Source organism: Pieris napi, chromosome 13, assembly GCF_905475465.1.
Source record: "Pieris napi chromosome 13, ilPieNapi1.2, whole genome shotgun sequence".
NCBI lineage: Eukaryota > Metazoa > Arthropoda > Insecta > Lepidoptera > Pieridae > Pieris > Pieris napi.
The window spans coordinates 5,682,547-5,701,015 of record NC_062246.1 but is presented as its reverse complement, the minus strand read 5'-3'; the positions used below and the strand labels follow the sequence as shown (position 1 = coordinate 5,701,015).

The 18,469-nt window shown below is 32.2% G+C and overlaps 2 protein-coding genes across 6 annotated transcripts in view; one reads left to right on the top strand and one right to left on the bottom strand.

Annotated features, from left to right (window-relative positions):
• Window positions 1–2,969, bottom strand: part of LOC125055485 (phospholipase A1-like) — a 41,257-nt gene extending 38,288 nt beyond the window's left edge. Inside the window, exon 1 of the mRNA XM_047657948.1 lies at window positions 2,788–2,969. Coding sequence (XP_047513904.1) covers window positions 2,788–2,836 — 49 coding nt within the window. The 5' untranslated portion in view covers window positions 2,837–2,969. The remainder of the gene's footprint in view (window positions 1–2,787) is intronic.
• Window positions 165–17,795, top strand: LOC125055481 (sodium/hydrogen exchanger 9B2-like). Of its 5 annotated transcripts, none has more exons than XM_047657940.1 (13): window positions 165–287; window positions 8,881–8,937; window positions 9,196–9,219; window positions 9,765–9,792; window positions 10,093–10,235; window positions 10,733–10,964; window positions 12,127–12,296; window positions 12,877–13,091; window positions 14,198–14,369; window positions 15,808–15,962; window positions 16,387–16,551; window positions 17,225–17,408; window positions 17,662–17,795. In XM_047657940.1, the coding sequence occupies exons 2-13, from the start codon at window positions 8,910–8,912 to the stop codon at window positions 17,736–17,738; spliced, it is 1,593 nt and encodes a 530-aa protein (XP_047513896.1). In that variant the 5' UTR covers window positions 165–287; window positions 8,881–8,909; the 3' UTR covers window positions 17,739–17,795. The 5 variants fall into 5 exon arrangements, with proteins under 5 accessions (XP_047513896.1, XP_047513897.1, XP_047513899.1 ...); XM_047657941.1 differs by having other exon boundaries at window positions 183–361; XM_047657943.1 differs by lacking the exon at window positions 165–287 and adding an exon at window positions 4,333–4,646 and having other exon boundaries at window positions 17,665–17,795.
• Window positions 17,796–18,469: the final 674 nt, after the last annotated feature.

Sequence of the window (18,469 nt, the reverse complement as noted above, 5' to 3'; positions counted from 1 at the left end):
CAAAACATGATTAACAGTTCTGAGTTCACATTTCACAATGCTCGGTGGCGCCAAAAATCAAAACTTAACACATTTAGCAGATCATCGCATACGCTGAAAAAGGAAGCTTCCACAGATCATAAAAAATGTATTTGTATAGTTTATTAATAATTGTTTTAAATCTGTAGTTGATAAAACGAAGATCGAAGTGGCTGTATCCAATTTTAGTGTTTAGATTGTGTTGTGTTCTAAATTCAAAGTTTGAAAAGTAAACAAAAATAAAGTTTCATTCGTCGCAAAAATAAAAAGTGAGATGTGTGATTAAAAATTTAAGTAAAGATAAGATAAGGCTAAGATTTTAAAGTACCAATTCTTAAAAATGGTACGGCTTATGGCTTGATTTTTACAATAACAATTCCATTTTTAAAGTAATGTATTTCTATTTTATAATTGTCATTTGTCATTAAATAAAATGTTAGAGAGGTTTTTAATTTAGCTATGTATACGTAAACTTTTTAATAAATATGTGCATAAACTTTATGCATATTAACATATTAACTTAAATATAACATTGAAGTATTAATGATGCCTACAACCTATATAATTTTGCCTGTTGAAAACAACATATTTCTGAATATCATAATCATCAAAATGGTAACCAACCAAAAACAAAAAAAGAAATATTTTTTCCTCAGTTGCAAATTAAATTCTAGTATACTTATTTTATTGAAATAAATATAAAATGCACAATTTAGTTGATTTAGCCAACAGAATCATCATGCATACAATGACTGTACTCTTCGCACTTCATGATCAATAGCTAAAACTATTAAATGTGACCAAACCGAGGAGTTACACTATAGTTTAGGCTTTTGTTTATGTATATATAAGTATAGGTTTAGTACTGATGGATTTTATTTGATAACATTTAAACCTCATAAGGACCTCATAAGTTAAATAATGCAACAATATAAGCTTCATATTGATGTTAGATTTTGTAATAATGATAGGATTCTTTACAAGCTTTCGGTTCGGTTGAATATGAAAAAACAAAGCAATGCTGTATGTGCCTATTCTCATATGAGTAATGTATTAAAAATTGTATACATATATAATTTTTATTATATTAATTTGTTTCTTAAATGTTTGACTGAATGATTTCATTTTTGATGTAAATAATTCTTTCCAATTTACATCTTGTGTCACATCAGTCATCACTTTAAATCACCATATTGTTTAAGGTACATAAATAAAGATTCTCTTTTTCTTCAAGTCTTGATGATATTCTATGTTCTTTCACTATTTATATGGTGCAATTTATTATATCCACAATAATAAAACTTATTTTCTCAATTCTATTTCTAATTAACTACTTTATATTACATATCTGTTATAATGTGACAACTGTAACAATGGTATCATGCCACATGATAACAATACAAAGAGATAAAACACTTTCTTTTGCAATAAAAACTTAAGATAGATAATCTTTCTTTGGACTTCCGACAATTTTCCGTATCGACGGTCGCATGTTTTGCTTTAAATTAAATTGAAAACAAATATCGGTCTGTATAAGAATAATGGTAATTTCATACTTAAAAACTTTCGAAATTTATATTTAGAACAACATAAATTATATTAAAGGTATTGTTGTTTGTAATAAATGTTTCGGTATGTTTCGCCTCATGATTGACGTTTACAGTCCATACATATGAAATCTGAACACATTAGCTTTTCGGAATACCTTAGCATTACCCTTTTGTTTAAAATTAAATGTTGCCTTATAACCTGTTTTACAAAATAAACACTCGACTATCTGATATTTAAAAAAATAAATAACTTTTTTCGGTTGCTTGTATCAAAACTAAGTACCTAGGCTGTTTTAGTTTTGTCAAATTCGGGTTTAGCGTGCTCTTAAATTTGGTCTAATTCTTGGAGTTTGAAAATTTATTTTAAGTACTATCAAGCTTTAGCCATCGACTTCAAAACGCGAAACAGTTTTATGTGGTCAATTATAACTTTAATTACCTATAGTAAAATTTAAAGAACGCGAATGAACGCGCTTTATTCTTACAAAACTTCTTTATTACCTTACGTATTTATTACAAATTTAAATTCAATAAAGGTAGAATAAATAAATTGTCATGTTAAGAAAGTAATGGTAATATTATGTAAAAGGACGCATAGAATTTGACCGTTGCGATAGACTTTGAATACTTAAAAAGTAAAAACAATTTAGAACGTCTATGGAAAGTTTTGTATTTAAGTCTATGTATAGACATTAGTCCTCGTATAAGAAGTCAGAAAAGTATAGTATTATAGGCCGGGAGAATCGGATAGTCACAAAACCACTTTCACAGGCTTTCACACATAAATCGTACCTTTTATCTTCCATGGAAGGGTGTATTAGTTAATTTATTATTTCCTTTTGGACAATAACATATAGGTGTCCATACAAATAATTCAAGTCCAGTAGGAATTCATTTAAAAAAATTCTTAAACCCCATATCTACGTCAATTATTGTTTTGATTTGATATTTAATGCTTCTTAATACATACGTATTTTACAATGAAACACAGTTATATAAAAAAAAACATAATCAAATTTTTTGCATAGTTATGATGAATATGAAATATTTAACATTATATCTACCCATACCCAGAGAATGCACCTATCATGGGCTAGGTCATATAAATAACGAAAAATCTAGTTTTGACTGAGTGTTCAAGAATACTACATCAGGTAATCTAGATCCCTCATCCCAGATGTTAACAATTTTTTTAAAGCAAATTCGATTAAACCCTTACCTATTGTTATCAAAACTATGATAATTACAAAACCACATTTCACTAACATAATTCCTAAGTATTGCACTACACCGGTAACTATTCACTTTTCTTTTCACTATCAACTAAGCGACATCATACCTGTCGCAGGTTTCTAACCGACTAAAAGTTTTGCTCGCATCGAGAAAGGTGCACTTATCCCACTAACTAGACCGAAAGGAGTTTGTAATTACTGCCACCGGCTTAGTGGTCGTGTAATGCAGCGGTTTTCCTGGTGTTATGGGTTTCGAAGCAACGAAATACTAGCTTTAAAAATATTAGCGAAATAGACATATAAGTCTGCACAATAAAGCGTTTCCGGTTCTCATATGCTTTTAAATAACGACAATTATCTTTCATTCTTAATACGAAAGTATTGATATCATTGCTTAAAATCATTTAAGAGTCGAAGTTGTATGGAAGTTCCTCCACGCTTGATTTCAGCAGAACCGTAGACGAGAAACCATAACGTTTCTTTAAAGCCTTGATATATCAAGATGACGGTAATGGTATATACCATCTCCGTTTTACTAGCCAACAGAGATATTTCATTACTGGGCGAAGTTCAATTTTCACCATTTTTAAAAACAAAGGAATTGTTTGCTGTGTTATTGTTATTAAATGTAACTAGCAGACCGGACAAACGTCCTGCACACACAAATTAAAATATTGGTAATTGTTATTCTAAAAACATAATGTCTAGGCTATGCCTACCCGTATAATTTTTTTTACTTTCCAAGAAGAATGTATCGCATTATTGCTATTTATGGAACACCCCAAGTAGTATCTTATTCATTTAAGAACGTAGTATAGTAGAAAAATTTAATCATAATTATTTATCTACGTATAAAATTGTACTTAATTATTTTGACCATACTCAATATCAAGGAATTAATAAATGTGTAGTATGTGCGTAAAATTTGTAATGATCATAACTTCGTCTATTTTTTAATAAGCATGCATATTGTTGTTAAACCTATAAATAAATACAATTAACACAAGTTTATGCACTTTTCAACTAGCTTTAACCCAGGTTAATGTCGATTTGACCAAATCAGGCAAGAAACACTTTACCTCTCTTTGGCTTTGGCTAGAATCAGTAGCCTATCAGTCTACAGAGTTGCTGTTAGACAAAAATTACTCATATCAATACAGCTGTTTATAAGTGAAGTTAACTCACTTTTTGATTTAAAAATATCTTCTATGGTGTTACTAAGAGCCATCAAAAGTAACATACAAAAGTTACGAACTCTCTTCAGAAGTTGGTTGTCAACAAGGAGATACTCTTGGGCCGGCTTTCTTCAGTCTCGCTATGAATTCTTGTATACAAAATTTGAAATCAATTTATAATTTCTGGTAGCTTGATAAGGGTACACTAGTAGGTAACACAGATATATCGTAATCCTGTACTAGTGGGAGGTCGATATGGTTTTCAAATTTGATCATGAACATGTTTCGTGAATGTTTATTTATCTGTGGTTTCATTATTGTCACATAAACACGTATGACATAAGTTGCGACTCACGTGATAACAATTTAATGTGTATCTTTCATATATTAGTTAGAACTGGGCAAGTAGATTAGCGAGTACATATTACTTCCGATCTTGTTGACTTTTGACTTGCGTATTGCCAATGGCCTTGTGATTTGTAAATAATGTAGCTCACTTTGATAATAAAAGCAAAACAGTATCAACGCGATCTTGTTGGGAACGCTTGTGTTTTGGCGCATTATCTCCGTGCTTAATTATTATTATAAAACAACTATCGGTACTTTTACTACTGTTAGGCCTCTTCCATCCAATTCAAGATGTCGTTTTAAAGAAGAGAACAATAGATTTGGTAAATATTCCATATTTGCACACTAATTTAGACTTAACATTTTTTGTGGCAATCTCTTATCGTTCCCCAAAATAGAATACCCACCCGAACATCGGGCCTACCGACGGAACCTAGCCTAGCGCTTGGTTGTTCCGCCCTTAACCAATTAACGCCCGAGATAACGCCGACATTTTCCCGCATCACTACTCGAGAAAAATCAACCATTATGGGGCTTGTCAATAAAACTAATATTAATAATACAAATCATCTATTTATTTATTTTACCTGATTTATAATAAACTCGTATTTATTGTGTAAATCACCGGATATTGTTGTATAAAGTGTCAAAGACAAAGCGGTTTCTGTGATTGGTTAGCGCTTTCGCGCCAAATATTGAGGACAATCGTGAGGCTTAAAGTATGCGCTACACGGTATGAAACGGCGGTTTGAAACTTTGGTTTCAAACCGTGTGGATAGTTGTTTTATGCCAAATTTCGTTTAACCTTGGTATGCCCTTGGCAGCACGCTTTGCGTTGCAAACCGCGACCAAAACCGTTGGTTTGAAACCGTCTAGCCGCTTGTTTAAAACCACGCGTTCGGCAGTCGTGCTGCGGCGGCGAGGGTAGACGCACGCGACGACGACGTTCTTCACAATGGCACAAGAAGCAATTAATGAACGTGAAGTTATTACCGAATTGCTCGAATTATACAGAGAATTGCCATGTCTTTGGGATAGGGATGTGAAAAAAAAATCTATTTTTTTTACGTGATTTTTATATTTAAAATAATCGATTATTTTTATAATTGAAATCAATCATAGTCGATTTTTTATCTGCCACCTCCCGACATTATGTCTGGAATTTTATAACCCGGACCTCGAACTATTAGGGATATTCGATATACAACGATGTTTACAATGCGATACATTGAATCCGATTCTTTGAAGATGTATTGTTTTTTTTTAAAACATCGAAAGGATGATAAAACTATAACTTAAAAGTAAAATAAATTTATTCAGCAGCAAAAGACTACATACAATTAAAAATACAACAAAAATACTGCAATGTGCTACTGAAAACGCATACACTCAGCATTTATCAAATTTCACCTAAAATCTATCAAAACGAAATTTAGTTAATTTCGATTTTGATTATTCTTAAACGTTAATTTGTGTTTATAATTTCTATTGTTTACTTTTAATTAAAAAAACCATGAAAAATAAAAAATTTAGCTTGTTTATTTTGAAATTGATTCAAAAATTAGGAAAAAATCGATTAATAAAAAATCGATTTTTTTATGCAGAATGTCCATCCCTACGGAGACGTCTTATCAGCGCAACGTTATTTTGGACACTGTTGGTTTTAAACCGTGTAGCCGAAAAGCGCAACTCGCTTTTATTTCGTTTCAAACCGCTGTTTCATACCGTGTAGCACATGCTTAAGTATGCGCTACACGGTATGAAACGGCGGTTTGAAACTTTGGTTTCAAACCGTGTGGATAGTTGTTTTATGCCAAATTTCGTTTAACCTTGGTATGCCCTTGGCAGCACGCTTTGCGTTGCAAACCGCGACCAAAACCGTTGGTTTGAAACCGTCTAGCCGCTTGTTTAAAACCACGCGTTCGGCAGTCGTGCTGCGGCGGCGAGGGTAGACGCACGCGACGACGACGTTCTTCACAATGGCACAAGAAGCAATTAATGAACGTGAAGTTATTACCGAATTGCTCGAATTATACAGAGAATTGCCATGTCTTTGGGATAGGGATGTGAAAAAAAAATCTATTTTTTTTACGTGATTTTTATATTTAAAATAATCGATTATTTTTATAATTGAAATCAATCATAGTCGATTTTTTATCTGCCACCTCCCGACATTATGTCTGGAATTTTATAACCCGGACCTCGAACTATTAGGGATATTCGATATACAACGATGTTTACAATGCGATACATTGAATCCGATTCTTTGAAGATGTATTGTTTTTTTTTAAAACATCGAAAGGATGATAAAACTATAACTTAAAAGTAAAATAAATTTATTCAGCAGCAAAAGACTACATACAATTAAAAATACAACAAAAATACTGCAATGTGCTACTGAAAACGCATACACTCAGCATTTATCAAATTTCACCTAAAATCTATCAAAACGAAATTTAGTTAATTTCGATTTTGATTATTCTTAAACGTTAATTTGTGTTTATAATTTCTATTGTTTACTTTTAATTAAAAAAACCATGAAAAATAAAAAATTTAGCTTGTTTATTTTGAAATTGATTCAAAAATTAGGAAAAAATCGATTAATAAAAAATCGATTTTTTTATGCAGAATGTCCATCCCTACGGAGACGTCTTATCAGCGCAACGTTATTTTGGACACTGTTGGTTTTAAACCGTGTAGCCGAAAAGCGCAACTCGCTTTTATTTCGTTTCAAACCGCTGTTTCATACCGTGTAGCACATGCTTTACAATAGAAGTGTTATTTATATTCTAATATTTCCCCCCCCTTTTTTTTTGGCCTGCATGTTTTGTGCGTCAGCCATGCAAAAAAGTTAGGAAGTACGTTATTAGATTTATTTTATTGGATTAGAAATTGGTGCGGAATTTGGAAAAGGATCAGATAAATTTATTAAAGTACAAAAATTATATTCTAATTATTAAATAAAATAAGTATGTATCGATATAAACTAACCATAAATATTAATTATGGTAGACGATACAGCAAGGAAATGCTGCCAGCGTTAAAGGTACATTGCCACAGGGACCAAACTTTTTAAATTTGTTTTAATTTTCTTTTTATTAATTTTTATTATTACTGTGTAGATTAAGAAATTGTTATGATTTCTAATAAAAATTTATAAAAATTATGGTACATATAGTATTACGTATTCGTTATACAATTTTAGAAACCCAAATATGTAGTATGTTTATTTATTAGTTAATGGAGTACCGCCAAAAATATTACTTAATTTGTTAACTTAAGAGAGATTAAAGATATACATTCTGAGCCTAGAACACTGATGATACAAAATAATAAAACAGTGCGGTGGCGTGCAATTCTTATATTATTTATCAAAAAATAAAAATATTTATCTTGTTATTTATACAGTTCTTGGAGCATAATTAATAATTAGTGCACAACTAACTTTTAATTTAAGACCTTGTTTTTGTTCGAATAAGTAATGCGGGAAAAATAAAATTCGCATAATTTTCAGTTCAGTTTAATTTAGAACACTAATTATTAATTAAGAGAAAGTTTTGCACAATTATGCACCTTTTTGCTATATTCATTTATTCATAAATTACTGAAGTTATTCCCTATAATTAAAATGTGTATGATTTTTTTATTGGGGTAGGAACGTAGCTCGTCTTTGCCTAAAACATGTAGTTTTTTGATTCAAAAACAATTATAGTATTAAGATAGTTTAAATCGATCAGACTACATAATTAGAAGGGAAACTAATGGCCTTATCCTTGATATATGACAAGCGATCTGTTCCAGGTTGTTTCGGCTATAATATGTGTCATATTACACCATTTAACAATTATTTTTGTTTTTGTCATAGCGACGTGAATGGCGAAGGTCGACGATTAAACGTAAACATTATTAAATCAATGTACATAAGTAATTCAAATACAATATCTTACATAAACATACTACTGTTATGTTACGATTTAGCGATTAGAACCGACTCGACGAAAGCATTTCTCTCATGTACAAAGTTTGGCGCCAAATTTTAAAAGACAATGTTCAAAAGGGATTCTTGGTATGTTTAGAATTGTCACCGTAAAATTGTAAACACCGTTAGATTGTAATCTATCTCGCGAGATTATAAACTGTCGAAAGATTGTGAACCTCAACGAACTGCTTACAATTTAACGTATTATTATTCGGTAGTTATATGAAATTGTTGGAAAGTAAAATTAATCTGTAATTGACCAAAGAAGTTTGAATGATAACTAAGTTAGTGTAGTACAATCTACCGAATAATAATACGTTAAATTGTAAGCAGTAAGCTGAGGTTCACAATCTTTCGACAGTTTATAATCTCGCGAGATAGATTACAATCTAACGGTGTTTACAATTTTACGTTAACAGAATTAACACATGCTTGTATCGCGAAGGAAAACATCGCGATCAAACCGGCATGTCTTAAGGGAATGTCATGTCATTAAGATTCAATGTAAACAGATAACAATCATTAATTTTGAAATACAAGTGTAAAATGCCTTGGTTTATCTGTATGTATATTTACAGACTGACGAAATTATGAAGACTTAGGTAATATGGCACTAAAGACTGAGGAAGGAATTAGTAAGTACTTTTTATTTAGTTATACCTTCGGTAATATTTTTAATCTATAGTAAAGGAAATTTCAGTTGAGCATTTGATTATAATTAAACTACCTATACATAAATAATGATTAATTATTAGTAGTATCGAAAAAAATATTTATTTATTTATTTATTATCGCCAAGGCTAATCTAAACCAATTATTATTGTACTAAGCCTTTTTTACTATTACATAAATGAAACTTGGCAAGGGTTTTGATATTTTGATTTTGCCTTTAGGTGTACGAGTCTATACGTTTGTTGGTAGGTTGAGAATGGTAATTTTCTACGCTAGATTGCGCATGCGTGGTTTCTTTGCACTTACAGCCTTTGGCAGTAATTTCTCTTTTTATTGAAAGATTTTTGGTATATTGCACGGACGAATGTTTTTTTTATATGCACTAAACAGAGAAAGTGTGGTTTGTTTTTGCATGTTCAACCTTTACAATACTAATAAGATTTCTTTTTTACTGTCACGAATTATTTATCTATGGTTGCATGATTGTTTTTGGAATTCATTGTTTGCACTATTCTATTTCATTACACTTTTTGCCGTTACTTTTTCTGCCTTTTCTGTCCATACCAATACTATTGAAATTCCTCTTTTATTTTTGGGGCAATTTGGAGTATGTTTAAGGGTATACGCTTAGTGTTAAAGGTATTTACTACAAGGACTTTTAAGTGTATATAGCGTTTTTGGCTGATCTACGGATGCACGTTAGTAGCTAAGGTTTGCATGGGCAAGGGTGCATTATAGGGCAAGCAATATGCATTATTTTTTGTTTTAATCACATTATAAATGTTTACAGATGACAAAGATAAAACGCCAGAAATAAAGTAAGTCAAAACCTATATTATTTAATAAAAATTTATTAATTTAATTTAAAATTTGATGTTTTCCTAGACAAAGAGACTTTTTTGAAGTTGCCTTCATTTTTGTACAATTGTACGGTATCGTTAGTTTAGGCAAGCACTTTTAGCTGTGCCTACCCATTCGTAGCAATACCAATGACCGAATATCGAAACCGTCTGTGTTGTGCCATGTGCCTTCACCACTAATGCGTGGGTGACCACGAAGACCCACCTTTGCTTTGGTTCATTAAGAAATTATAACTAACTAACGTATTTCTTTTTCAGTTGGTGGCAAAAGTTCTGTTTGCGATGTCACCAACCGGAAACGACGCCATCTTCGGAGCCATTGTGGTGGGGAAACGTGTTTCCATTTCCCATATTCCCAACATTTCGGCAAACAGCACAGCAGATATGCATTATAGTTTTCTGTAAGAATTATTATATTGAGATTGAAATTACTCGAAATCTCCGACTTAAGCTCAAATACACAGTTCTGTTCTTAGGATACATAAGAAAAGAGTGTCGAAACTGATGTTTATTTTCATAGGAATAAAAAAAAATTGCACAAATAAGTAACCTATGCTGTTAAATTTGTTGTTTCTGATATGTACCACTCGCTATATTCTTATATAAACATACAAATTTACATTCATTTTAGATACAATATTTTAAACATGGAAAACAGAATCCGGAGTCTTATTATTTATAATGAAAAACAAAAGACGCGCGATTGATTGTAATTGGTCTATTGCGTGGTTCCGTTTCACCAACCCATTTTTAAATATTAAAGTTTCGACTTTTGATTTACACTTCTAAAATCTTTTTTTTTGCCGGTTTCCTGACTCTAACTTTTGACACATTCACAAACAATGTAGTTTATTATTTTGAATGAACGAATGAATTAAAAACTTAGTTCTGATTTCAGTCTTGTTCATATGGGGAATTCTGTTTGCGGAAATAGGAGAACCTGTAAGCCTAAACGGTGAATTGCTTAGTATGACATTACTGGTCATTGCATCGTACTTAGTTGGATGGATCTGGTTAAAAGTAACAACGCTACCAGCACTTATAGGCATGCTGCTTACCGGAATATTATTCCAAAATTTACATTTGGTTCACATGACGGATACTTATCGACAACTTAATCAGGATCTTAGGTATGTATTATAAAGTTAAAATTAATATTACGTCCACTTAATTTTACAAGAATCCGATTAGGGTTTTCAAGCGTATGATTATTATCGTACATAATTGCTAGTATACCTAAAACTGATATACCTACTAATAATTGTATGGTTCCCGGTTCATCGGGGTTAAATAATAGAGGATTTTAGTTTTACTCTATATTAACCACTCGAGTACAACAATAGAATATAAGCGAAATAATGAAATGTTAATTGCTATGAAACGAATGAATGCAATGTAACAGTTGAAGAGAGTGCCTACATCTAGCTATACTCTCGGGGCGTAACTCCCATGATTTAGTTATTTGCTATGAAACGAATGAATGCAATGTAACCGTTGAAGAGAGTGCCTACATCTAGCTATACTCTCGGGGCGTAACTCCCATGATTTAGTTATTTGCTATGAAACGAATGAATGCAATGTAACAGTTGAAGAGAGTGCCTACATCTAGTTATAATCTCGGGGCGTAACTCCCATGATTTAGTTAATTGCTATGAAACGAATGAATGCAATGTAACAGTTGAAGAGAGTGCCTACGTCTAGCTATACTCTCGGGGCGTAACTCCCATGATTTAGTTAATTGGCTTGGCTCGTACAATAATAATTAATACACGATTAATTTACGGCCCTGGTACGATGCCTAGCTTCAGGTTGTGTACACTAGATCTAATACTCCTTATATGAAATGCTTTCTTAATAAAATCTGGTCAAACGTATGTATTGCTATGAAACGAATTTGTAGCGTATATTTTGCTAATTTTAAATCAAAGATAACAAATCCTTTTATTACATTTTTTGGGTCTCGCAATTTCCAGTCACCCAAACTTAAATCTGATTTCAAGCGCTGTCAAATCATTTTTTCAATTTGAATTTGACATATGTTACAGTGCTCAAGCTGAGATTATGATTTGAGATACCTTTTGAATTACGTCCCTTAATAATGCATACATACAAATAGTACTTACTCCGCTTACACAAAGTGAGCTTTGGCCTCCGAAAGTAGAGAAACGCCACGCCACCTTTGCCTATTACTCCCGCTTTCCAATCGGGCAATTGGAGCTCGCGTAGGTCCTTCTCAACGGATTATTTCCAGTGATATCTGTGCTATACAAATTAGTTTATCATACATTTCAGGAAAATAGCCCTTGTGATAATTTTAATGCGAGCTGGCTTAGGTCTCAATGCCGATGTTTTAAAAAAACATTATATAGCAGTACTTCAATTAGGCCTTCTGCCGTGGCTCGTCGAATGTATTGCGATAGCTGTCATGTCGCATTATCTACTAAGTTTACCTTGGATATGGGGTAAGCATTTTTCAAGTGAAATTTAAATAGAACTCCTTTTCAAACAGTGAGCAGTGTTGGCCAAGTGACTTCAGCGTGTGAGTCTCATCCCGATCCCCGGCTGTGAACCAATGGACTTTCTTTCTATGTGCTCATTTAACATTCGCTAAACGTTGAAGGAAAACATCGTGAGGAAACCGGCTTGCTTAGCGCCAACCCAAAAAATGTACGGCCTGTGTCAAGCATAGGAAGCTGAACATAAAACAGATACAGAAATCTGAGGTCCAGACTTAAAAAGGTTGTGTGTAAAGTCAGGCAGGTAGGCGGCACTGGTTATTTTTTTATTTTCTTTCAAAAACATCCTACAACCACAAGAGAGTAGTCGCCGTAACCGAGGCATATTATCCCACATTCATAAAAACTGAATCACTCTAATTTCACTTTTGACTAAAGTACACTTTCGTCTCTTTACAAAGAGAAATGAGAACATTAGTATAAATCGGTGTATTAATTTTTTTTATTATAAGTTGTTATAAGATTAAATAAAATCTTAAAGACAAGGGGTCAAAGCGAATTTCTAGTATTGTTATTATCTTTTCAGGATTCCTGCTAGGTTCAATGATTGCGTCCGTGTCACCAGCGGTGGTAGTGCCATGTCTATTCCGTTTACGTGAAGTTGGTTACGGAGTGGCAAAAGGCATACCCACTTTACTATTAGCTGCTGCCTCCATTGATGATTCAGTCAGTGTGGCTGTTTTTGCTATCATACTAAATGCCATGTTCTCTTCTGGATCGACGACTTTCAATATTATTAAGGTAAGATTTTATTTAAACCTGCTCGTCCGTAAATACATGTAGGCTTAGATTGAATTTCGTCTTTTCGCAGTTTGACAGCTGACAGCTGACAGTTGACATATGGTTTATGTTTGTTAAGGTGTTCTTGTAAAAAAATCTTAAGTTTACTTAAAACAGCTGTAACCTGATAAAGTGCAAACCGCCGCGAAGGTTGGGTTGTCGACTTTGAAGGAATGGTACGCTCTTCCCGTGACCATGAATTTACGAAGTTTATTTTGCATCCTAGACTGATCTATTTTGATGTACTGACGGCATTTACTAGAGTAATAAAAAGAGAAATATTTTTTTTAAACACAAGCTTGCATAACAATGTGGACATATTTCATTAATCGACCTATTTCATAATAAAACATTCCTCGAAAGGATTCTCTAGCGAATTTTGACATGGCATAGACTTTCAAACTAATATCCTAATAGAACTTTTATACCCCTTATGTATAAATAAACTAATTAACTCTAGTAATTATTATTACTATGTAGGTTAATAATATTGTAAATACTGTTTATTTATTAATTTTTTATTTATATTTTTTTAGGAATGTATATTTTTATGAGTAATTTTATTATTTTATTTGTATGTGAATAAAATAACAAAAAAAAAATAATTTACATAGTAATAATAACGTAATTAAAAATTGATAAATAGAAAATTTTAATCGAATTCAAAAAGTATGGTTCCTGTGGTAGTGTTTCTTTAATGCTGATAGCATTTTCTCCCTGTATTGCGATACTTATTCGTTGAGCGAAGAAAGCGCCAGCTCTGTGGTCACCGGTACTATCTACCAGGCGCCAACTTAAATATTTAATTAGCACCTGTACACTTGAATCCCTCGGCCCAAGAGTCTCTCCTCCTAAAGGAACAAAATCATGGTTGGAGGAAAGACTTATAATTGTTAATTAAAATTTTATGAACACTACACTTAATTCCCGTAGTTAAAGGCCCATCAATATTAATAAAAAATAATGTTACTTAATACTTTTTAGTGCTCTTGGATTATTTTAAATAAATTTATGTATAAGGTTTATTTAATTATCGAATATGCATTTGACAATTATTTCAATTTTAGGGTCCTTTATCAATAGTAGCTGGTATACTCCTAGGCGGGGTATGGGGCTATGTGACCTCCGTGATCCCAGAAAAAGGGGACAAATACGTGGTTGTCTTACGGTTCTTGGCTTTATTTTTGGGAGGTTTATTCGCATTATTCATTTCGAGTCTCATTGGATGGAGTGGGGCTGGTAAGTTTTTAAAATTATTTGTTTTTATTGAGCTTTTTATTACCTCCACTCCTGACTGCATTTATATGATTACACCATATGTATTTCTGTTACTAGTTAAAACAAAAATTTATATAGCAAATGTTTCTGTGTAAGTTTTTGAAGAATAGAGGATTTTTTCTCTACCACTCGCGTACAACAATAGAATATAAGCGAAATAATGAAATGTTAATTGCTATGAAACGAATGAATGCAATGTAATTGTCGAAGAGAGTGCCCACTGCCCATGTCTGGCTATACTCTCAGGGTGTACTCCGACGATTTAGATAATCGCCACGCTTATAAAACAAAGACAGTCTGAGTGAGCTAAATGTACAGCCTTGGCTCGTATAATTAATTTCTTCCCACCAACTTTTATACTTACACACAACACAAAGAAAAGAAAGTAAGATTAAAGAATATAAAGAAACAACAACAATTAATAATAAATACGAGTAATTTAACAAATTGATATCTATATATGTAATTTTATTTGCCGCCGTTAGGTGTCTAAAGAATAGAATAAATGGATAAAACAAATCAACTAATATTAACAATGGTTAATAATAGACGAAAAACCTCGTTCTTATAATTTTTGCTAGCATAAAATGGCACACAGACAGTGCCAACATTATTGAAATCTCTTACAAATAATAGTTTTAAGTTTTTATAATATTTATTAGTATAGAAATAATGTTCGGCTCCGACAATAATTACAAATATGATCATGAAAGAAGAAAAAGTATTTATTTAATTAAAGCAAGATACAAAATAAAACAAAAAAAAAAAAAAAAAAAAATTGTACACAATACTTTAACCAAAGATGGCCGGACGCCGCTTTAAGTTGCTGTTAACTCTAATTTTCAGTGGGCCTATGCAATCGTCACATTAAAAATAAATATTATTTTTTATTCATATTAGTACATATTTTGTAGTAAATACATTTATGAACCTCAATCTTTAAAAAATTGATAATGTTTTTTTTGTAAAAGACTAATTTATATATTTACTAAAATTTATACTTATCTAAGGAATGTTGTATCACTCATGATTGACAGAAAACAGAACTATTAAGGAAAAAAATATGTCATAATTTTTTTTAAATCAGTGACGCTACAACCTCTTTAGGTCTGGGCCTCAGATTTCTGAATTTGTTTCATGATCATTTTTCAATCTAATACGCAAATAGGTGATCAGCCTCCAGTGCCTGACATACGCCGTCGACTTTTTGGGTCTAAGACATGTTCCCTCACGATGTTTTCCTTCACCGTTCGAGCGAATATTAGATGCGCACATAGAAAGAAAGGCCATTGGTGCCCAGATGGGGATCGAACCTACGACCTCAGGGATGACAGTCGCACGCTGATGGCCAACACTGCTCAAAAATGACAGAATGTGTCATAAACCAGTATTATTTTAGGTCCTCTAGCAATCGTTTCGTCGGGTTTCATGGCCGCATACTTTTGGGAGAAACAAGGCTGGCCAGTTAATAATAACCCAGTTAGCAATTTGTTTAGAATTCTGTGGAGTTTTTTCGAACCAATACTATTTGCGTTTACCGGAGCTCAAGTAACGGTAATAGCTTTTTGAAAATTTATTTATTTAATAATATTTTCGAACCAATAATTCGACTCCTTCGAGAAAAGAGTACTAATTCTTAATAGGCCGGCAGCGCACTTGCCAGCCTTCTGGCAATGTAAGTGTTTGTAACATCAGAGCCTCCTGCCCGTTTGCCTCCTATTACCAAAAAAAAAACTACATATATAATAAGAATTATCTCTGAGTTTAAATAGAATACTATGGAGATTTTCTTTACATTTAAATTTTTTCTAATTCTCTCCATAAAAACCTTTCTCGGAATTAAAGATTAAATAAATAACTAACTACTCTAATTGGTCCAGCCATTGAGATTAAATTTTATATTAAATAAATACGAAGGAACAATAATTATTAACATTTTTTTTTGTCTTTGCATTTTTTGAATTTATATTTTTTTCAGCTTAGTGCATTAGACCCAGATGTTATATCGATGGGAGCTATCTGTCTTTTCTCCTGTCTAGCGTTACGTGTAATTGCGACATTCCTAATAAGCTTCGGCTGTGGACTTAATTCAAAGGAAAAACTGTTTATTGGACTAACTTGGATGGCTAAAGCTACCGTTCAGGTGCGTTTTTAATCGATATAATATTATATGAATCATACTTTAAAGAAAAAACTTTTTAACCGGATTAAAGTTATGTATTATTATAAATTTACAATTATTTAACATAATTTTAAATTTATCCGACGTTTAAATATGTAAAGGTTATGTTAATCAAAGACAATACTATGCATCATACTTCTTGACGTATTTAAACTTCTAAGTAAGTGTGCTTAATTTCGTTGTGTATCCATAAATTCGGAAACTATAAGTTATGTCTTTAAGGTATTTAAATGCTTCTTTACGTATTCCAATTTTGAAATCACACATATTTAAATGCATAAACCACAGACATGAGAGATGACTGTTGGCCAAACAAAAGATGTGATCTATGTATGTTATTTTTATCCGTCTAAAATCCACCTAGACTAAAACAGTTGTCTACCGGTCGCGTTGTGACCCGCTATTGGGGTTTAAATTTGTATGGAAACGTTCACGAAGCCAAACGTGAGTTTTCTAAATTTTGATATTGCGATTTGCGATAACTACTTACGCCTGCCGTAAAATACCTTGGTCTAGGACCACTGTATGAGAATTAAATTATATAAACATTCGTTTCATGAAACTTAAAATAAGACGTATTGTTTTATAACTATAGGGAATCTAAAAATATGTCTTTATATTTTGTTTTATACAGGCAGCCCTAGGTCCAGCGGCCTTAGACTTAGTAAAAAGCGGTAAATCGGCCGGCGACACACACGCCAATGAAGAAATATATGCGAAAACGATACTTGCTATGAGCGTGCTTAGTGTGGTCATATCCGCACCGGCTGGTGCAATATTTATAGCACTAACTGGGCCTAGGTTACTTAGTAAAGAATGTAAGTACCTATAGTTTAATGACATTATACAGGATAGAATTTTACACACCGCCTAGAAATAACTTTTGGTGTGTAAAATTTATTTCCAAATATTTTCTTCTTTCTCCATGGTCACTAAACATTAGATGAGAAAAAAGCTACTTGACACTTGACAGTTACATTCACAGAAGTAATTTTTATACAAAACATGCGTAATTTTTTGAGCTAGCGTCTATTGATAATATTATCAATTTAATAATTTGATTTTTTTCAGCACAACCAAAAACAATAGACACCGTCGAAAGTATTGAAACAATTGTTCAAGAAAATGGAATGTCAACAGATTTATGACGAATGCGAAAGTTTTAAAAATCGATTGCGTGTTAAATATATGTATATACAAAGAAATTTTATATTTATTTGACCCTATCCTTTGACCCATAAAAAGAAAACCATATCATTTTGTATCTAATATACAGCAGATGTCAACAAGGTTCCAATTCAGTCCATTACGAAAGCCATAGAGAATGATGGTAAATTATTTATTTTTTAATTATAGAAATGAATGATAAAAAATTTATGTGTTGATAAAAATTTAACTAAATCTGTATTAATTTAATGACTTGTAACATATTAAACTAATTTTTTTAAATGTTGAATGAATTTATTAAGTTCTTAATTATCTTACCACCTATTTACTATACCTATTTAGTTAGCACAACAATCTCCAAGTCAAATCTGGAGTGAAGTGTTGATTATTTATCCTATATATAATGTACTCTGTGGATTTCTTTTGTAAACACTAAACAGTAAACATTGGGGGCCTCATAGCCTAGCGGTCTTATTAAGTGGCAGCTAGGTGAGGGGTACCGGGTTCGATTCCCGGTTCGAGGGCAAGTTTTAATTTAATTTAAATTTGTTCTCGGCCTTTGGGAGGGTTGTGCGGTACCGGGCGAGTGCTTAAACCGTACATGGAGAACACGGTCGAATTTCTAAGGCAAGCACGAATTATAAAAATCTTATACTTGACGCTGGCACAAATCGTGCCAGAGCCATACATAAAAAAAAAAAAAACAGTAAAC

Excerpts from the sequence above, each read along its gene's own strand:
- LOC125055481 (XM_047657940.1), top strand. The coding sequence starts at position 8,910 with ATGGCACTAAAGACTGAGGAAGGAATTA. Across the intron at positions 13,092-14,197 it reads CGACTTTCAATATTATTAAG|GGTCCTTTATCAATAGTAGC; the intron begins GTAAGATTTTAT and ends TTTCAATTTTAG. Across the intron at positions 16,552-17,224 it reads TGGCTAAAGCTACCGTTCAG|GCAGCCCTAGGTCCAGCGGC; the intron begins GTGCGTTTTTAA and ends TGTTTTATACAG.